The sequence below is a fragment of the Eumetopias jubatus genome, unplaced genomic scaffold (assembly GCF_037043125.1).
Source record: "Eumetopias jubatus isolate StellerSeaLion01/CBP00866 unplaced genomic scaffold, mEumJub1_p1.0 scaffold_7, whole genome shotgun sequence".
In the NCBI taxonomy this organism is placed as follows: Eukaryota; Metazoa; Chordata; class Mammalia; order Carnivora; family Otariidae; genus Eumetopias; species Eumetopias jubatus.
In genome coordinates, this window is record NW_028274813.1 from 3,060,131 (window position 1) to 3,082,947 (window position 22,817).

General features: G+C 41.9%; 1 protein-coding gene across 1 annotated transcript in view; it reads right to left on the reverse strand.

The window, feature by feature from the left end:
* The window catches only part of RCOR1 (REST corepressor 1), a 117,095-nt gene that overhangs the window by 9,806 nt on the left and 84,472 nt on the right, over positions 1-22,817 (reverse strand). The window contains exons 4-8 of the mRNA XM_028099901.2: positions 13,559-13,611; positions 11,080-11,241; positions 10,254-10,372; positions 7,651-7,729; positions 4,613-4,807 (exon numbers count right to left, since the gene is read on the reverse strand). Coding sequence (XP_027955702.1) covers positions 4,613-4,807; positions 7,651-7,729; positions 10,254-10,372; positions 11,080-11,241; positions 13,559-13,611 — 608 coding nt within the window. The remainder of the gene's footprint in view (positions 1-4,612; positions 4,808-7,650; positions 7,730-10,253; positions 10,373-11,079; positions 11,242-13,558; positions 13,612-22,817) is intronic.

Sequence of the window (22,817 nt, forward strand, 5' to 3'; positions counted from 1 at the left end):
CTCGTAAGGGCCTTAAAGCCTACCAGAAATACAGCCTACGCCAAATCTTTTTCTATTAATGTCAAATCAGAACATAGAAACAACCGAAAAGAAAAATATAGGAAATGTGCACAAAATTTACTCTAGTGTAAAACTAAAACTGAGGACCCTGATTTACTGAAATTTGCTTTAGTTCATTTTTGAAAAGGTACAAGTCAAATAAAATAAACTGGTACCAGAAATTGATTCACAGTGAGTTGTTGGGACAGTGACACCAAGCTCTCAGAGCAGCATTACCTCACAGAATGTTCTTGGATGCAGCAGTATTCTGCAGCTGTGGCTGGCTACCTGACACGGGAGCCACCGGCCACATGTAAATACTAAGCACCTGAAATGTAGCTTATGCAACTAAGGAATCGGATTTTTCATGTCTTCTACTTTCATCCAAACTTGAATTTAAATGACCATGTGTGTCTACTGGCTACCCGATCAAACAGCAGGGTCTCAGACTCTTGCTCGGAGCTCTCATGCACCAACCACCCATAAAATGTTGTAAGACATTCAAGATTATGTCCACTGAACTCTCCTTAGGCTAAAAACTAGACCTAGAAACTTGTAACAGGGAATTAGCGAATTCTCAAAAGTCAGCAATCTAGAATACTCAATGCTGCCAAGCACGCCAGTTAAATATGTTATTCTATTTGCTCCAGCTTGTTGTTCACATATGTATAAAACTGGGGATATATTGCATTGTGATTAAGTAACATACATTTTTCTAAGGAGACCAACCTATTTACCACATGCATCTTCTCTTTAAAAATCAATAAAGCATCACAGAGATTACATAAGTGACTACACGGCTCATTAAAAGTTTAGCTCTAAATTCTCATTAACTTTCATCTCTCTTCCTAATGTATCTGCCTTGTTAGAAATACTCAGTGTTTACTATCAGAATAAGGATAGGGTTTGGCTGCCAACATCATGCTAACAGGAAGTCAGAGTGGCAACGAGCTGCGTTAAGAAATACAGTATGAAAGCAATCGGCATTTAGAGAAAAAACAAAAAAAGCCATTGACTTGGCCTGGTGCCTTACCTAGACCTCCCAGCTGTATGGGGCTTTTCTACTTTCTTGTGTGACCGTCTCCCTCTCCACCCAGGAGACCTAATGCACCAGGCACTGGCCGCTCGCTAATCTAACAGACGTCTGTTCCCCAGCCCCCTTCTCACAAGTATCGTCAATAGAGGCTGGGGGTCTTTCTCGGAGCTGGGAGGAGCTGTTCTGCAGAGCTCTGGCATGCACAAAGGACAGGAGCCCCCGGGAAGGTAAAAGCTTCTCCTGCTAGGAGGGCAGATGGGCTGGCTCCACCTCCAGCTCCTCCTCTGCCCTGAACGCAGGTGTGCAGGCCGCAGAATGGCTTCTGAAGCTTCCAATGCAGAAGAACAGCAAGGCGAAAGCCAGGACATTAAGAATGGCAGAGGAGGGAATGTGGGAGAATCCGGGTCCTCGACAATATACCACTGAACAGACGGGCTGATGCCAGCAGCCACTGGCGCTGGGACTTCTTGCTATTTGATAAAAATAAATGCTGAATTGTTTAAGCTGCTGTTAGTCAGGTTTTCTGCTATGTTCGTGCAAGCCCTTCCCTGACACCCCACCACACATGGAGGCATCCAGAGAGTATGTCCAGTGTGTGGACCGGCTGCCACTGTGAGTTGGCAAGTGCATTTGGCAGTAGCCCCGCCAGGCTGTGGGGGGTGAACAACCCGTCTCCTCCCTGGAGGTATAACCCTCTCTATTCAGTGTGAACTCGGAGTAGCTACCTTCCAGTAAAAAAATCCCTGCTCCTGACCCTGGCTGTGAAACCAAAGACCGCTGCATCTGACTGTAATGTCAGTCACACCTCCACGGAAGAAGGGGGCTCGTTTTCTTTCCTCCATATATTAACGTTGAATGGCAAGTGTTAGGGACTTGCTCAGCACAGGGGGAAACGAGGCCCCTTGTACAGGAAGATGAAAGTGCATGTGGGAGCTCACAGCCCCAGAGAGCTCTTCCAGTGCAGACAGAGCTTACAACGCTCCCTCATGCCGCAGCCCTCAGATAGCCGGGGTAAGATCAGGCAGACAAGGATTAATCTCCTCATTTGAAAAGAGGCCCAGAAAGATTAAGTGATTCTCCTAAGATGAGGGTGCAGCCGTGCCAGCAGCCAAGACTTGAAGCCAGTCCTCTGACTGCAGCACAGGAACACTTGGTCCTGTTCTGTGCTGCCACCTGACACGAGGTGACAGACCCGGCCCACAGCGCCCTCCTCTCATCTGTGAAATGATGGTTGACCTCCTATTCAACCTTCCATGGAACCATCAAGATCAACGAGTCAAAAGCAGCAAAAACTAAAAGGAAACCAACAGTCCACCACAATTTGCCCTGAATTCCCGAGAGAGAAGGATGGGGGAGGGGCGGAACATTAATGAAAGGACATTAGGCTACTCGATTCAATTTGCAGTCGAAATGTACCATGTAAAATCAGATTCGAACGATGAGCCATTCCTCATGAGAGACATAAATAATTAGAAAAGGATTAATTTTAAGAACAGTATCCTGTTTTACAAGAGCATCATAACGTACCAAACATCTAGGGTAACTCCGACAAAGCCCTGGATGCAGAAACGGCACAACACCGAGAATTACAGATCTGTGTTGGTGGGGGGTAGATCATGTTCGGGAGTCCCGGGTTAGTTCTCCAGTTTAATGCTAAGTCTCTATTTTGATCTATACATTCAATACAATCCCAGTAAAAATTCTAGAAGAATTATTCTTCTGGAAACTGAGAAGGTGAATCTAAATTTTACATGGAAACAAAGCGTCAGGACAATCTTGGAGAACTTACAATCTAGATCAGATACTCAGATTTGTAAAGGTAGGTATAATGAAGGCAGGAGAGTATCAGCGAAGAATAGACACACAGACCAGAGTAACAACAGAAAACCCCAAAGCAGATCATGCATATATGGACATGGGATTCAAAACAAAGGTCCTAATGCACTGAGGCGAGAAAAGCATAGTCTTCAATCAACATTACTGTTAACTAGCTATCCACATGGAAACACAAATGTCATGTAAAACACACACAGAAAAACATTTCCAGACAGACTGAAGATCAAAATGTGAAGAGCAAAACACCACTTTTAAGATAGCGTGGGAGAACAGCTTCATAACCCTCGGAAAGGTTCTTAAGAGCACTAACCATAAAAGATAAGAATGAGAAACTGGACTACCTTAAAATTAAAAATTTCATCAAAAGATGAACCATTAAGAGAGTGAAAAGGCAAGCAAGCCTCAGAATGGGAAGGAGGAAGTAATTTTGCCCCCACACCCAGGTGGGGGGAGATAATTAGGCAACGCCTGAGGACACTTCCGCTGGCACAACTGATGGGGCCAAGGTGCTACTGGCCATCTAGTGGCTAAAGGCCAGGGACGCTGCTGAACGCTCTGTGTACAATGCACAGGACAGCTCCTCACGACAAGTTATTATCCAGCCCCAAATGTCATAGTGCTACACTTAGTAAGCCCTAATGTAGTGTAACCAAACTCACATAAATCGACATGATCACCCTGGAAAACTGTTTGGAGTTGTTTTTGAAAATGCTGACAGAGGCCCTTGGATGGCTCAGTTGGATAAGCATCTGACTCTTGGTTTTGGCTTAGGTCATGATCTCAGGGCTGTGAGATCGAACCCCGGGTCAGGCTCTGTGCTGGGCGTGGAGCCTGCTCCAGTTTCTCTTTCCCTCTCCCTCTGCACAACCCCCTCCCCTCAAGAGAAAAGAAGAAAGGAGAGGAGGGGAGGGGAGGGGAGAGGAGAGAAGGAAAGAGGAAAGAGAAGAAAAAATGAAATAAAACGTTGGTCATACGCATACTCTGTAACTCAGCAACTCTACTCTTATGTACGTATCCAACAAAGATGCATACATAACACACCAAGAGTCACATAAAAAAAATACATCAGTATTATTTGTTAATGGCGTAAAATATCTACTAGTAGTACAATGGGTAAGTCACAGGGTATTTATACAGTAATGAGAAAGAACAACATCTATGGCTCTATACCACCCCGATGGATCTCACATGTTGAATGAAAATCGGGCATAAGAGAAACCACATCAGATGATTTGTTTATATAAAAATCAAAAAATGGATAAATAATGTGTGGTTTAAAAAGTCAGACCAGTGATCAGCTACTCGAAGAAGGTGGGTAATGGGTGAGAGGGAGATTAGTGAGGCACTGGAGGCAACACTGAGTCCCCAAAGGGCAGGGACTACAAGGGGAAATGAACAGGGCTTGGGAGGCAGCGTTTCTTTTCTTGATCGAGAGGGTGGTTGTGTGGGTGAGTGTGCTTACACTGTGAAAATCACTGACACACACACACACACACACACACACACATATATATATATAAATCTTCAATTTCAAAGTTAATTGAAAAAACACCAACGGATCAGTACCTAAGATCTTCTGTCCAATTCCTTAGAAACAAAATGCCCTTTAGAGATTTGTGAAGAGGACAGCTAGGTGTGTGAAACATACAAAGGCCTCTGGAGCACCGTTAGCCCTTGCGCCCAGGACCGGACCCGCGGTACCTGCCGCTTGATCGAGACCAACTCCATGTCTAGCTGCCTGAGCACCGTGGTGGCAGCCGTGGCGTTGGCAGAAACAGCCTCCACATCTTCTTGGGACAGAAACATTCCTTTGGGAGGTTTCCTTTTTGCTCTATTTTTAGCTTGTGTACTATGTTTCTCTTTTTTGATCTGAGGAACTGTCTCCGTAGGGGGCACCTGCATGATATACATATTTGATAAATGAGACTCTAAAACATTAAAATGCCAAAGGAACAGTAATAAGCATATTTTCTTAACATGGCTCTAAACAACTGAAGACAAACACCATGCCATATCATAATTACCATCTACAAACAGGCAGTTAACAAAAACATTGCCTACTGAATTTTGGCTAAACACATCAAAGTAGAATCCACTGCTCTCCGTGTAAACAACCTTCTTCTATCACTCTAAGCCTCTGGCAATAGGCATTCTCAGTTCCCTATAGTAATACAGGAAGAAAAAAGATCTGTATTCTCGTCTGGTGTGCTTTGTATATATGAATGGGGAGCTATTTAATCCTCATAGTTCTTAGCAAAATAGATGGATTTGGGACCACAAAAAGAAAAGAGAAAAATATGATTTAGCACATATATAAAAATCCATTTAAATTCTTTAAATCTATATAGAAGTTTATTAAAATATAAACTTCCATACGAAACTGTGACTTTTTTATATACCTTTTTTTGGATGTCTCTTAACTTTTAGGGCAACTGTGTAATTTGCCTCAAAAATATATGCTGTCATTTTATAAGGCATGACTGCTGCTAATTTTTTTAAGTGCTTTCTCTAAAACCGAAACCTTTGGAAATGAAATGTAATAAAATCTTGGCAAGGAAAGGATACTGTTTTCCTGATAACAAGTTTAAGAAGAAGTTTTTGTAATTGTTAATAATCTCATCTTCCTAGCATACTGACATTTGCTGATGAAGCTGAGAATACATTCAAGTTTTTTTACTTCATATTTTAAAACACTGAGATAAACAGACTCTGTAATTACGATGGTGCCAATGAGGTCTTGAACAAGTAGTCATAAACAATACATAAAAATATTAGTAGGCAATAACCTATGTCTGTAATAGCACTATGCTGTTTAGTAAAGACCACCAAATGACCATGGGTCTGTTTTAACAACATTTTAGTACATAGAGAATTTAAGATATAAATCATTTTTCTCTTTTCATCAGAAATTGTGCTATACAAATAAGAATTATAGAAATTAATGTAAAATCAAGCCTTTCCTCTTTCATTTAAAATGTTCCATTGAAGAGCCTAATACAGAACAATGCATCAAAACAAAGCTTCCTAAAAATTGCAGGTACAATCTGATTTCCCAAACAATCTAATTTAGCTAACCATTAAAATAGTCTTGTTATTTGGGCATTCATATAAATCACTGGCTAGAGAGCCATCCAGAAAGAATTACCAGTTTTCAGTTCGGTGGTATGCAGCAGCACACCAAAAGAAGCTTTAAAAATGTAACTAGGAGACACTGACCCAACAATTCAACTTCCAGAAATTTGTTACAATGGAAAAAATTCAGTGTACTAATATTTAATCATGAGATCAGCACTTCAGCACTGTTTATAATAGCAAAAAGCGGGGGGGGGGGGGACCAATAAAAACCTCTAAGATTACTTGACTGAATTATGTAATGTGTGTATGATAAACTAACAGTTATGTATACAAATATATTTGACATAAAAACATGTTCAAGAAAGAGTAAACTTAAAAGATTATAAATATTATATATTAAGATCCCATTTTATTTTTTTAAAGTGAGTACCGATTCAAAATTATGTAAATAGGCATATTCATTTCATAGGAAGTCATCTGGAAGAAGTCACCCAAATGTTAACAGTGATTAAGGATGATAATATTGTGAATCATCTTCATTTTCCCTTTTTTGTTTAGCTGGATCTCCTACTTTGCCTAGAAAAAGCATGTATTACTGGCATGATTTTTAAGTTTAGGTATGTCCAGACCCTTCTGTTTTTCGTGTAACAGTCTAAAACAGCTGTTCTCATACCTTAGAACCTTTTGAGATAGAGAATTCTTTGAGGTTTTACTGAAACTATAGATAGAAGACTCTGTCTTCAGAAAAACACTTGTATGAACATATAAAAGTCATATCCCACACTGGGAAGCAACACTCCAGCCCGAACCGAGGAGCTAATGGGCGCCAATGGACAACGACGCCCTTTCCTCCAGGGACTGTATCACTAGCCCACCAGGGGCCTGCCGCAGAAAATGCTGTGTTGTGCAGGGTTTCCAATCTGTGCCAAGGGGCCTTGGGTTTCCCTGGAGGGCCCTCAGGGGTCCCACATACGCTTTATCTAATTGTTATAAATGGGCAAAATAACCTTAGACTATAACCCATTTCAAAAGGTTACTAAGATCATCTAGACACCCCATCGTTCTCAATGGACAGTTTACGATAAAGAAATGTTATAAATATACAAAAGTCATATACAATTGTAGGAATTCATGGGTCTCTTGAATCCTATGACATAATGATTTTTAAGATGTGAAAGATTAAACATTCGCCGTGTGTGAGGCTCGTCGCCATATGACCCATGCTGCTGGTTCTGAGTAACGGGAATACTTGCACCGCGTCCCCCCAGCCCCCTCCAGAACCACGGTGCAGAGCTCTGGAGCTGGCCATCGTGAGGAAGGAGACCCCGAGGGCTGAAAGGAGGAAGCAAACCCTCACCTGCTCCTCACCACCACCACCCCACCGCTCGCTAACCTCGGGAAGAAAACAGTGAGGACGGCTGCCCAGTGGGGACAAAATCCTTCCTTGATAACACTATCATTTCCTTTAGGGCTTCCTTTATTCCTGTTTCTTGGAAAATAAAATTCTAAGGTCTATAAAGCAAAGTTAGTATTGTTTAAAAAGTCTTATCATGATGTCTTGTACATAGCACTTAATATATTAAATAGAGTAAGAGGAATGTTTTACTTATGGAACTAGTAATTAAATTTATTTGCCTAAACAATACTAGGGAAAAAAAAAATACCTCCTTTTTGCTTTCCTTGTTTTGATCAATCTCAATGTCAATGGGGTTATTTCCATTTGTTTCTTCCAGTTCATCCTCACTGGAAGACAAGAACAAGTTACTGAAAGATTATTTGGTACTAATTCTATTTAATATACAAATATAAGCAATAAATTGATTTAATGACAGCTTTAATACAAAATTAGTAAGTTTCCAGATTGCTGAGATAAAAAAAAATTTTTTTTAATTCAAATAGAATAGTATCAACTCCATAGTTCTCTTGGTCTAAATAATTTAAAAAACAACTATTAAAATAGGTCTCTAACTTCCAAATCAGGTCTAGAACACTGTTGCTTTATATCTGTAAAATGCTTTTTCTCAACTCTCCACTGAAAATATCACATTTAAGACGTTTATGTAATTGCCCCGTAACTAGCTCGTGGTGGGCTAGGGCATGATCATGACACGTAACCAGGAGACTGCTCAAGAACCGAGTCCTACTGCATTGGGAACAAACTCCCCAACAAGTAAAACTCCATTTCAAGCCCCATGAGTAGACCCTCATGACTCAACACAAGTGAGAATGGGAGCGCCTTCTTGGCGGCCTGCAGAGATTGGTATTTCAAATTAGGTTAATTTTAAAAAGAACATTCGGGGCGCCTGGGTGTGGCTCAGTTGGTCAAGCGACTGCCTTCGGCTCAGGTCATGATCCTGGGGTCCCCGGATGGAGTCCCGCATCGGGCTCCCTGCTCAGCGGGGAGTCTGCTTCTCTCTCTGACCCTCCCCCTCTCATGCTCTATTTCATTCTCTCAAATAAATAAATAAAATCTTAAAAAATAATAAAAATTAAAAAAAATAAGAAATTCGTGTTGACATGGTACTTCAAATGCTTTTGTTTATAGCCTTCCATGTATTATTAATTTTTTAAAAGAGCTTTGTAGTAGTTAGGACCTTTATTTGAAAAAATAAGAAAATAAGGATGACACAAGTCAAGTAGCTGGCCCCAGTTTGCCCACGATTTTGACCAGCTCAACAGTGGTGGCAGCAAAACAATCAGCTCTTCAAATGTCAATGTGCCCACTGTCTCAGGAATCCATCCCGGGGCCCACGCTACCGTTCTCCCCACCCGCCCTGGCTGAGGAGAGTGTCTGAAAGGAGAATGGGTCTGGGGCTGAGGAAATTCTTTCCCATTATTGCCAACAACCTCTCTGGTGCGACCACCATGTGGCATGCTCTCCTTGGTCCGCATCCTGACAGTGGGGAAGGTGCTCACAGAAGGTGGGAGCACAGCTGGTCTCCTACCCTTGGTGCTGATGTAAAGCACCAGGGAAGGGAGTACACAGGTGTCAGCCGATGCTCTTACCATGTCATACAAGGAAAACAAATCCCAGCTACTTTTTAACTGATTTCAGCTTCGTAGAGTAGTATACCTGCCTGTAGTAATAGATTCAATTTATACAAAGTAAATGAGACCAAACATATAATGGGTGTAAAAATTTTTAATCAAAAGTTACTGGAACACTAAAAACAAATTCAGTAGTGTTTGCCACTTCTGGTTACTAAGAGTAATGACCCAAAAACAAACCCACTAGTATCTATGCGGCAGACCACACAACATGCAGATGCATCAAGGTCAACAGTCTTACAGACTCTTACAGCTGGAGAGAGCTTTGAGGATGTTCCCACCACGGCCCCCATTTTACAGCTGGGCCCACGGATCCGAATTCTCCAAAAGTCATACTCCCAATTTGTTCCCACATGTTATTCTATTTAAAAATCATAAAACACTCTCCTAAAATGGGGCCATGGAGATCATACAGTCTTTCTTCACTTTATTTGTACTATTAATTTTTAAAAAAATAACATTACAGAAAATGTGGAAAGCCACCTATAGTCCCACCAACCTAACACAAAAACCAGTACGTGTATGCGCTGCCTTCTGGACTTAGAGCTTCTTCATTTCTGAGTTGAGGAAGTGAGGCTTGGGGAAGAAGCATGTGGAGTGAACTCGCCTGTGAACACACAGGTAGAGCCTCTGGAGTTCACATGCCAACCTGCCTCTGCGTGTGAGCACAGGGCTGTTCCCACTACTCGGTGCCGTTTATAAGACCAAGGAAGTGATGGCTAAGATGCAGCCTACTCACCAAGCTATTCTTAAAACTAGATCCTTATTAAGAAGAAATCATAAAATGTTTCTGTCTCTCATACACAAAACAGATGGTCAAAAAAGGGATGAAGGAAATCTAAACTGTACAGTCATCTTTTAACATATCAGACAGTAAAATATGTCAAATCTTATATATCAAAAAAAAATTCAACCTAGGAAATAATGGATTCCTTCTTAGCAAAAGGAGACACCTTCAGGGGCAGGAAAGAATATGTGGGCAAGTTTGCTCTCGGGCAGAGAGAGAGTGCTAAGAAGAAACATCTGCAGAACAGAACGCGTGTTAACACAGCTCATGAGCATCAGAGGAAGAGTATCTGTGTGCGTGTGGCTCCAGCAGGAAGGCACTGGGGGAGACCCATCACTCAACCTTTCCTTTGTGCGTCTACCAGCTCTTAGCAATTTTACTGGCCCAAGAGATTCCCACGTGGGGAGACACCAGCTCCAGGCAGGCACTGACCTCTCCTCCCGCTCCCGCTTCTGTTTCCGAGCGTGGCGGTCCATCACGCTGGTTTTAGTCCTCGTCTTCTTCCAAGAGTAGTAAAATTTCACCAGACTTGCTATAGATTTATCAGGAAGCTAAACATAAAAACTCAGTTGGTTTCGATTGAAAGCGAATCTTCCCAAATCAAGTGTGCTTATTAGGTATGGTTAAGGGTTGTCTCACGCACCCAGAAATGTCCTAAGTCACAGCCTTTTTCTCTGAGAAGGAGATTCAGAGAGAAGTCTTATCAATACATCCCAAGCTAGTGCAGTGTGACTGGCAGTGACGACACTCAGCCCAGGAAAGATTGCTAAAGCAGTCTGAGATGAATCCAAGATTGACCGAAAGTTTCTAGCCTAACTCTCCGGTTTTTTAAAAATTCATTTTAGCACTCATGTAACCACCAATAAGCTTTCCTAGTAGGACTCCACCAAATAGCCTTCTAGAACGTAAGAGATAAGCAAACCTTCCCCAGGCAGATAGGGTTTCATGATGCTCCACCTCATCAAACAACCATCAAAGATGCTTTCTATCAGACTAAGCTGGGGAGTCCCACCGACAGAGGGGGATGGGGGGGAGGAGGGCTTCTGTTGCAGCTGCTATCAAGCTGGGAAGGGCTAGGAAATGGTTCACTCTCGCAATGCAAAGCCTCTTACCCACCCTGCAGCAAGTATGAACTACCTAAAGGGAGCTTTGTTAAAAATGAGAATATTCATGCTTGCGGGTTAGCCCTACCCTTCGGGTATGCTACAGTGAAGAGAGGCTGGGGAGAAGAGAAAATACAGTGGTCTCATTTACTTACCATTTGTTGGATTCTATGAAAAGTTTTCCCATGAAAACTAAAGGCTTGTTCAAACAAGACTTTATCTTCCACAGTCCACTCATCTGGGAAGGGGGTAAAGTTGGGCAAATCAGCCAATGACTTTTCAATATTATGCTTATGCCAAAAGAGCATCCCAAGAGCCTAGAAAAATAGTACCAGTGAAATTTTAGACCAAAGGCAGGAGTGAAACATTAAAATGGCAATAAGATTAGCAAAAGAAAAGCCTGTGCTTCCCTGCAAGCCGACCAGACTGCCATGTGACTAAGGGGGGGGGGCGGGTCTACGCCCGCCTACACGCGGGGCGGCTGTGAGGCAGATTCCACTATGCTCACTTTTCAGATTAGAATACGGTGGGGCCTGAGAAATTAAGTCCTTGGGCGCCTGGGTGGCTCAGTTGGTTAAGCGACTGCCTTCGGCTCAGGTCATGATCCTGGAGTCCCACGTCGAGCTCCCTGCTCAGCAGGGAGTCTGCTCCTCCCTCTGACCCTAACCCCTCTCATGTGCTCTCTCTCATTCTCTCTCTCAAACAAATAAATAAACTCTTAAAAAAAAAAAAAAAAGAAATTAAGTCCTTGCCAACGGTCCAGTGTGGAAGGTAGGTGATAGAGGCAGTGTGGCTCCTGAATCCGTGCTCTTAAAAGGCCACACTCGAATGCCTGCATATACAATAGGACAAAGTAACTCATAAAAGCACTTAATTGGGGGTGCCTGGGTGGTGCAGCTGGTTAAGCTCCAACTCTTGGTTTCGGCTCAGATTGCAATCTCAAGGCCATGAAATCAAGCCGCATGTCAGGCTCCATGCTCAGCATGGAGTTTGCTTAAGACTCACTCTCCCTCTGCACCCCATCTCGCTCTCTCTCTTTAAAATAAATAAATCTTCTAAAAAAATTTTTTTTTAAAAATTTTATTTATTTATTTGACAGAGAGAGACACAGCAAGAGAGGGAACACAAGCAGGGGGAGTGGGAGAGGGAGAAGCAGGCTTCCCACGGAGCAGGGAGTCTGACGTGGGGCTCGATCCCAGGACCCTGGGATCATGACCCGAGCCAAAGGCGATGCCTAATGACTGAGCCACCCAGGTGCCCCTAAAAAATTTTTTAAAAAGTAATCTTGTTATTCTTTTGCCAAAAAAGCTCAAAAATTGTTTTGTTTTGTTTGTAGCTCAGAAGAGAGAAAATATTCAAATGGGTGAGGGACAAACTGGAAAAAAGAGAGATAATTCAGCAATTTTTTCCTGAGAAAACTTTCTATAACTCTAAAGTGAGAATAATCATACTTTTGAAGACCAGAATCCTTAAAAATTCATACAAGTATATTTAGCAATCACCAATTTTTTTTAAGGTTTTATTTTTAAGTAATCTCTACACCCAACGTGGTGGCTCAAACTCACCAAACTCACAACCCTGAGATTAAGAGTCCCACGCCCTTTCGACTGAACCAGCCAGATGCCCAATCGCCGAGTAATTTTTACACTTTCTAAATAGAATTTAAAATTAGTGATGTTTGGGGCGCCTAGCTGGCTCGGCCAGTGGAGCAGGCGACTCTTGATCTCGGGGTTGTGAGTTTGAGTCCCACATTGGGTGTAGAGATTACATAAAAAATAAAATCTTAAAAAAAAAATTGGTGATCTTCCAAGCAACTTTGTGAAGTTCATGAGTTGGGTTTGGAAAAAGAGAAAGCATCCATCTCTTGCTTTGAAAGCTTCTGGAACTCTCTCATTGTAACTGGCTTTCCTAACAATTTCTACCAGGGTGAAGTAATTAAAAGTAAGACCAGGGCTAAAAGAAAGAGTCAAATTCCATATAATGCAACTCAGTGGTACCCTCAGTCGTGAGGGTAAATGCCAGAAACTTACAGGTTTTAATATCTAGATCAATGCCAAAGCACTAATCCAACTTAATATACTTATTTTTAAAACAGTAATTAGAAATAAGGCTGACACAGAATTATCACACTTTGAGCAAAATTAATTTCATATATTTCTCATTAATAGGTTCCAAGCAATTTTTAAAAGAAAACCTTAGTCAAATTTTACAGCCTGAAAGTGATTCAAAACAACTGATATGAAAACACTGTGAGTCTGTGTGGGTCTAAGCGTGACAACACGGGGTCAGGAAAAAAGCCAACACGGAAACACATAAATGACAAACACACCATGCATTCAAATAGGGAAGCATTATGCCCAAGTATCTGGGCACCTTGGAGCCACTTTGGAGCTACAGGTGCCCTAAATACTACAAACCTGCAGAAATACACAGATGCTTTTCAAATCAAAGGGTCCTCTAATACTCATCTCAAGCAGAAAAGGGGGACTGGAGCCTCATTTTGCTAGTGACCACCAAAAATGTGCACTGCTACTCAACACACAGAACACAAACAATTTAACAGGTTAGCTCCAACCCCCCAGCGTTTAAAAATAAAAACTCATCTTGGACAACAAAAGAAAACCACGTCATTACCTGTTCCATGTTGTACCCATGCTTCTCTTTAGCGATGGCAATGTATTCATCTACTGAAAAACAAGACAAGAGACCAATAAACAAACGGAGGGGCAGGAAACAACAGTCTAGGAGCACTAGAGTTGTATATATGTTTCAGGCCTGCCATGCACAGGAATAAAAATAAAGAACAAAGTCCATTATGGATCTTACATATATAAATCCCACAGAAGAATGGCTCAAAATATACTCAAGTATTAACAGTCCCTGGCTCTGGATGGGAAGACTATGATTCTTTTTTTTTTTTTTTTTAACTTGGTTCTACTTAGATTTCCTATGATAAATATTATTTTGGTACTCTGAAAGATAATTAAAAGAAATAAAAAGAAGTATTAAAATTGGGGGTTTGGTTTTAGTCTCAGCCAAAGCTGAAAAACAAGCCACTTATCTTTATATTAAAAAAATCTAAGAGATGAATTACATGAGCCAGTGCCTGGTATTTGCTTTCAAACTCCAACACAAGGCGACAAGTGCCGACTTTCAAGCACTAAGGTTAACGCCAAGGAAAACTGACTGACTCAGTCTCCAGGAGAAGTTAACACACCCCCAAAGTTACTTCCTCTCTACATTTTCTAGTCTTTCTTCCAGGAATAAAAGAGACTACCAATCAATAACAACACTTCATTATATTCCTGTACAGCTTTTTTTTTTTTTTTGGATAAATTACAAAAAATAACACAGGCTCCCCAAAACACCCCAAAAAAGCAAAAACCAAACCAAACAAAAACCAACCACCAAAAACAAAAAATTAAAAAAAAAAAAACCCAAATAGCACAGAACTGTCTGAAACAAACAGTAGTTTCCCACTGGCCTGTGCCTCTCTCTGGAGACCCCCAGCCTCACTCCCCAGGTGTGGCAGACTTGGAGATTCACACTGGAGGGGACCAAGATGCACACGGCAACACACCAGACCCTGAGCGATGGACTGCAGGGAAGACGATAAAAACTAAGTAATGAGGTGTGTTCAAGCCAAGGCTACATCAGGGGAAGAGAGAAAAACAATCTACAGTGAACTGAGGGTCGACCCCAGAGAAGGTCTGCTCTAAGGGTTGTTTCTTTTAACAGGTACTTGGTAAATGAACCTCAAACCTCTGCTGTACAACCCCAACTCTGCAAGCACACCCCAACTCTGCAAGCACACACATTTCCAGACACCATTATTTCCCTCAGCTGAGTGAGGGACGTGTGACGTGTGCGCAGCCCCCGTGCAGTCACGTGATCCTCAAGCAGCTGCCTGCACAGGCTGGCCAAGGGGGCAGATGCCATCTGCTCCATCAGTAGCGGGGCCACTAAGCCTGTCCCCATGGTCTCCAACCAGACTTAGCTTAAAAATTACATGGAAAACCAAAGCATTCTTGGGATGCTACTCTATTTTCATCTGCTTCTTTGCTTTCTAACACAAAAATTAGCTGGTGGTGGGAAGAGTAAAATTCCGAGTGGATTCCGAGTGTTGCAGCCAAGTTTGGACAGAACATTTTCCATGTTGTAAACAGCAAGGTATTCTTATTAAGTACCTTTAAAAATCACACCTCTTTTAGATTTTCTTGCAGACTAGCCCGAGGAATCAAATCTCAAGCAAAGGAAAAAAGAATTCTATCAGAACCACTTACGGGAAGTCACTTGGTATCTCTACCAGGTGCCCTGAAGGTGTGACCCCAATAAGTTCATACAGGGGGAGGCTTGCAACTTGCCAAAGAATTACCATCTGATACCCACTGGCAAAAATACAATTTTTCATTCTTTTTATTGTCCCCAGTGTCCAACAGAGATTAAACAATTTGCTAAATGAATGCTAGGGGTGCTGTGATGTGCAGAGTGTCACCGAAAAGAAAGGCTCTTTTCTAGCAAGGTGAAAGGCTGTACAGCTTTTAGCTATGTGGTTAAGAAAGATGGAGGTCCAATCTTGGCTCTGTCTCCAGACAAAATGAGTTGACAGGCAGTGGTGCCTGATGTATAAGTAAGAACTATAGTTTAAACTGTGTTACCTTTAGCAACTTTCCTGACCTTCCCAGGAAGGAGCTCTCCCCAGTAAAGCTGCGTCATCACCTATCTGAAAAATAGCAGAGTAGAAGTCCTCTCGCAATGTTTTCATCTGGAGTTAATCCAGAAACCAAGCCATGTGCTCGCACAAAGGATGCTGCTGACAGCCTGGTCTCTGACTGCCTCCCTACTGTATATAGATAGTCCTCAGCCCTTGTTCCCTTTCATGATCAGGGGGACAGGGCTACCCACCACAGTTTCTAGACTCCCGTCTTCTCTACCACCTACCCTGCTCCTTTACAGAGTGCATGCCAGTAGCTGCCAGTAGGGCATGATGAAAACGGAACGTGTGCATTTTCAAAAATTCCCACATGCTTTCCTTAAGCAAAAATAAGCTTTCAACCTAAGACAATAAAATCCACTCCCACATGCCTTCATAAAAACAAATGATGACCAGATACTTCAGGCGGTGGATGAAAGATGAAACAGGAAGGGACACAAGAGAAATACAAGCTACTTGAGACCAACAGCTCTAAAACAAAGAACACAGGGTTCCTTGGGGATTTTTCCAGTACTTTCTCATCTCTGGCAACAGGGATCCTGATTTCATCTCTAAGAAATTAAAGGTTAACCAGAGTCAGTCCCAATCTGGCGGTGAGGAGCCACTCCAGGCAGAGAGTCATCAAGCTGTGATTAGGACAATGCACAAAGTCCACGTGGCTTAAGGAAATGCCGGGATGTTTCCACGGCCCATTTATATCCACCAGCCTTCCCCAACTTGGGCACAGGGGACAGAACCAGGCAGTCATCTGGGTGCAGGAAGAAGCTGAGCTGACATTCTCATCCGTCGGTCAGAAGCAGAAAGATCAGTCACTAAGTATACTCTCCTTTAAAAGAAACAATTCCAAGGACACCTGGGTGACCACGTCAGTTAAGTGTCCAACTCTTGATTTCTGCTCAGGTCATGATCTCAGGGTCCTGAGGTCAGGCCCTGCATAGGCCCCGTACTCTGCGGGGAGTCTGCTTAAGATTCTGTCTCTCCCTCTCCCTCTGCCCCTTCCCCCACTCACATGCTCTTTAATATAAAATCTTTTTTTTTTAATTTTTAAAATGTATAATGCGGTATTTTTTTAAACTGATTTTTTTAAAGATTTTTTTTAATTTATTTATTTGAGACACAGAGTGCACGCGCGCGCACGCGCGCGCGAGAGAACATGAGCAGGGGGAGAAGCAGGCTCCCCGCTGAGCAGGGAGTCACTTGGTATCTCTACCAGGTGCCCTGAAGATGTGACCCCAATAAGTTCATACAGGGGGAGGCTTGCAACTTGCCAAAGAATTACCATCTGATACCCACTGGCAAAAATACAATTTTTCATTCTTTTTATTGTCCCGTGTTCAACAGAGATTAAACAATTTGCTAAATGAATGCTAGGGGTGCTGTGATGTGCAGAGTGTCACTTTTTTTCTATCCGATGAACTAAATGTCTTCAGTTCCATTAGTGAGCCCGATGCGGGGCTCGATCCCAGGACCCCGGGATCATGACCTGAGGTGAAGGCAGACACCCAACCATCTGAGCCACCCAGGTGCCCCTATAATATGCTATTTTTAAAAACTTGAATATCCTATGGAAACAACCAAAGAGAACTATCTGATCTTAAATTATAATGGATAAAGTTATGTATCACTCCAATTCTTTAAGAAGTATACAGACTGTACAAGCCACTGGCTTTTTTGACAAGAACTCAGCATTATGGAAAGCACAGGTAAATGAGTTATGTTTTGGCATAACATCACTTAAAGGTAGGTGAGATTCACCAAGAAAATTTACAAAATTCCTAAAGCCTAGTCAAACATTTACTGAACTACCCTTACTATGTACAGAACACTGTACTAAGTAGCAGGCCAAAATACAGAAGAAAAACAAACTGGTTTCCTGAACTAGCTTGAAACAATACACAGGTAACAGAGAACAGAAATACATAAAATAACAGTACAGATGTAGACTAGCATGGGAATCCGAAATAATCAGTAAATAATGATGGTAATGATGTTAAATCAAGACAAGCTTCCTGAAGATTCAACAGCTATATTGATTAGGTAATAACAATAGCTAATATTTGAGAATTTACTATGTGCCAGCCGCTGTTCTAAGCTCTTTACAAGGATTATCTTTTTAATCCTCTCCAATAATTCTATTATCACTCCCATTCATAAATAAACTTAGGCTCAGAGAAGTTAAGTAATTTGGCCAAGTGACACAGCTGGTAAATAGCAGAAATAGGACTTATATACACGCAGAGTGTCTGACCACAGGACCCATGATATTAAACCACTATATGCTATCCTACCTCTTGAGTAAAGGACATGGCGGGAGAAGGGCACACTCAGATAAGAACAGTCTCCATGGCACAGAGACTGAGCAAGACTAACCAATATCGTCTATGTCGCTTGAATAGAGTTAAGAAAATAAAACTGGGGTTGATGACGGAAGTGATGGAAAGCAAGGGTAACAGGCAAAAGGCTGCCTTGCAACAGGCATCATTTGCTTCTATATTCTTGTTTCTATCCGATGAACTAAATGTCTTCAGTTCCATTAGTGAGAGTCTCAAACTCAACTGCAAAAAAGGGAAAAATGCAGATGAAAGTTGCCTCGGTAACCTGAGCTCACCCACTCCTCCCTCCTCTAGACATTGCAGAGACTCAGGACACCTTGTGATCTTGCATATTCTATTCAGAGCAAGAAAAGGCTGACACCATAAGGTGCGTTGAGGACAAAACTATAACCTCAATACAGTTTAAAAAAATTTTTATTATCCTAACACTGGCAGTAGCATTAGTACTACAAAGGAACGTGGCCCCAATTTCTCTCTCATAACTCAAACTGAGAATACCAAAATTTTCTTTAGGACTATGATAAATATCGTGGCATCTCCTTTTCTTATTAAAATAAGAAATGAGTTATCACTGTAACTCACTGAGAATAGAAATGAGCTTAAATCATTTAAGTAAAGCAATTATGCCACCTGGTGGGCACAGATATTACTACAGTTAACATTTCAATGATCCCTCTGAATATGGGAGGGGGAGCCCACAAGAAACAAGATAAGCCACAGAGACTCTGCGAAAATACAATATAATGAACCAGTCCTTCCTAGTCAGTAATAAAATGCACTTTATGAAAATTCTGTTTCTTAAAATCCCACTTTATAGAAAAAGCACCCCTGCAGGCTCTCCAGTAAATTTTACTACAAAATCCAACCCAGTCTCACAGACAATCTGATCAAGTGGAAATAAGAAATAAGAACACCCCCAAGCTACACGTATTTAAGTTCAGTTTCTGGCATCTATTCCTACCTAATCTGCATTTCTGTATTCTCCCTCCTATGCCAGTATCCACTAGTATGACTGTGGCTAAGTTCCACCCCCGTCTCTGTGCCTCCTTTCCTCATCAGGAGAGTGGACTATCATGACCTTAAAAGTGGTTCCAGGGCTTAAAAAACTTGGGGGGGCGGGCACCTGAGTGGCTCAGCTGGTTAAGGGTCCAACTCTTGATTTGGGCTCAGGTCATAATCTCGGGGTCATGAGATTAAGCCGCAGGCAGGGCTCCACACTCAGCAGGGAGTCTGCTTGAGATTCTCCCTCTCCCTCTGCTCCTACTCTGCCCCACGCATATATGCACATGCATGCACTAATAAATCAGTCTTAAAAAAAAAAAATTCAGGGCACCTGGGTGGCTCAGTCAGTTGGGCGTCTGCCTTCGGCTCAGGTCATGATCCCCAGGCCCTGGGATCGAGCCCCTCATCGGGCTCCCTGCTCAGTGGGGAGCCTCCTTCTCCTCCCCACTCATGCTCCTTGTTGCTATCTCTGTCTCTCTCAAATAAAATCTTTAAAAAAAAAATTTTTTTTCCCTCCCCCCACCCGTCCCTCCGACTCATGTGCATGCTCTAAAATGGATAAATAATCCACCTTTACTCCAGTCCTCAAACACTCGTGAGCCTTCCAGAACGGCACAGGTAGGATATCCTGTATTTCACAAACTGATCGTCACCAGAATGACATTTAGTTGTAATTAAAACAATAACCACCTTTCCCTTAAAAATGTGCAAGGCCAATGGTAAAGAATCAATCAGCATAGTGACACACTATCTCCTTGCATCTCTCACACTGAGAGTCAACCTACCTGACAGCTAAGTCCCTAGGCAGGCAACTGTGTACTCAAAATGATTTCATTTGCTCTCATGCATGTTTTCTGTTTACAGTATGAGCTGAAGGAAGGATCTGTGCTCCAAACAAGGTCTGCATCTCCCTTAACTAAAGGCAACATTCCCTGACAATAAAAGGAGAAAGGGGAACACACTAGATTCACCCATAAATTCATGGAGGGCAACAGTGAAAAGAGCCTTGCGTCCCTGGTTTCTATCAGGAACTTGCGAGCTAAACCCATTTCCTCACCTATTTGACAAGACTGAGGTAAGATAGCCTGCTCGAATCCTTTACAAAGTAGTAAAGCAGCCAAGATACACAAATATTAAGTATTACTAAAATGAATTCCTCCATAAACATGTGTGAGATTCAATTAGAGATGGGGTAGGGTGCACTTCACAACCACAAAATTAGTTTTTTCAAGAGATACCCTGGAGAGCTGTGCCCCAGCCCAGAAGTTCCCAGTCCTAACTGATGAGAGCCAGCTGGTAAACCGTGAAATACTGATTCTTGGGCTCCACCCTCCTTTGTTCACATACATGTGTATACACGTATGTAAGTTTACGCATGTATATTTATGTGCGTGGATGTATGTACTTCATGCATATATAGTTTTTATAAAGTATGATGGGCACAGAGAAAAGCACACACATAAAGGCCCAGCTTGGTGATTTTTCAGAAAATCAAACATACCCAGCTCAAGGAAAGAACTGACTACACCCAAGATGTTTTGGTTTGCTTTCAATGCCCCCAGGTGATTCTGAGAATCATGAATTAGAGCATAATATTAATGTGTGAAGAACATGAGTTTGATAACATTCCCCATTTTAATGTGATAAAAAGCACCTCAACAAGCACAAAATTTTTAAATTTAGTATTAAGAAGATTAGACACTATCAGGACCACAGAAACAGGAAGAAATGTGCTTTTTATGTTACGACTATATAGAAAGGAGGTTTGTGAATTTCAATCATGCAAAAAAAATTTCCTTTCAGCGACTATATAGTTCTTTTTTAAATTACTGACTTCAGGGGCGCCTGCGTGGCTCAGTCGGTTAAGTGTCTGACTTCAGCCTGGGGCATGATCTCAGGGTCCTGGGATCCAGATCAGCATCAGGCTCCACACTCAGCAGGGAGTCTGCTTGTCCCTCTCCCCCTCCCCCCTGCTCATGCTCCGTCTCTCTAATAAATAAAATCTTTAAAAATAAGTAGGTTAAATAAATTACCGACTTCAAACTCCCATCCTGCAGAGGAGGAGGTAGTCAGAAGGATTTACAAGCCTGCAAATCCTAGTGACTCCTCACAGATTGGTCTACAAACCTCAAATTATAGGGACATTTGTCCTTTAACCCTGACTCTGCCACCCTACATATACACTGCTCCTTCCCTTAGTACAACCCTTTGTGTACAAGAATGCAGAAAAAAGGGATTCCTAAGTGAGATGGAAACAGTCAAGGGAAATACAGAGGGAGTCTGGGTTCTAGGACGGGCACAGGGACACAAGGCTCTGCCCACCATTCCCACACACTTGACACAAGGCCACTTCTCCTCTGTGGGCCCTGGTTTCTCGAGCTCTGAAAATGGAAGGTCAACGGCACAGTGGTATAGGGAGAATGGGGGGAGGGGACAATGGCATGTTTGTTGGGAGGGGGTGGGCTTTCCCACTCTAAGTCCTACCAACTTTCAATGCCTGAATCTTGTGGGGGGTGGGCAGGGGTGAGGGTGGGGGTATCTTCATCCAGTAAAGAAACCCAACCTCTCCAATTAAGTGGCAGAAAGGTGACATTTTATAATTACTCTACTTTATATTTAACCATTCTCTACTGATTCAACAAATCTTTCAGGCCTACTGTGTGCCCAGAGCTGCTTTTACAGCCACAATTAAAACAGCCTGCCTTCACAGAATTCAGTCTGGCTGGAGAGAGAAATAATTACACAAATAATTAACTCCAATTGTCATAAGTGTCAGAGAAAAAGAACTATGAATGCACTTAGCTGGGAAACCTGATCTGCAGAATCAAGGGAGGCTTCCTTTTCTACTGGAAAAGGACATTATAAATTCCTGCTTACCCATTTGTTATTTTTAGTAGGGAAAATTTGAAAAAATAGAAATATTCAAGAATGGGGACATGGTTAAATAAATTAAGCTATAAACTGAGGGTTGCTGGAGTGGAGGGGGGGTGGGAGGGATGGGGTGGCTGGGTGATTGGACATTGGGGAGGGTATGTGCTATGGTGAGCGCTGTGAATTGTGTCAGACTGTTGAATCACAGACCTGTACTCCTGAAACAAATAATACATTATATGTTAAATAAATAAATAAGGCTATATGATGGGATATTCAGGGATCAATACTCAGTTTAATATTTAATTATAGGAAAATTAAAGTTGATAAACTATTATTTACAGTGTGACCCATCTGTGCTTAAATCCAGAGTGCGCAGAAGAAGCATAAAGACATGAAAGCAAAATTTTAATAGTGGCTATACCCATATGATGAGGTGAAGGAGTTCTAGGCTATTTTTAATAATAAAAACAAGCTTGCATGTTTGTGTGTAATTTCTTTTCTGAACCATTTGAGACTATCATAATTATACCCTGTACTCTTAAATACTCAGCAAGTATCTCCTAAGAGTAGGTATGTTCTCTTACATAACCACAGAACAGTAAATTCAACATTTAAACAATGTCTGTATTCCAATCTGGCCAGTGGACCCCAAAATGTGCTTTACATTATGCTCAAGAATTTTAAAGTAAATGCTAGTTATCTCTCTATATAACCAATACACATCTTTTTTAAAAATGTGGACCAAAAAAAGTGGACATATTTTTTTAATAGAACCACAATACCATTATTGCACCTAACAAAAATAGCAAAATTCCTTGATATGAGAAACAGTGGTACAATCACTGGATTGTCTAAAATGTGTAAGGCCAACAACAGCAATTCCTGGTGAGACATGGGAGCACATAAATTTTGCATTTTATTGGTAGCAATATGAACCAGTTTCACCACTTTGGAAAATAATTTGGCTTTG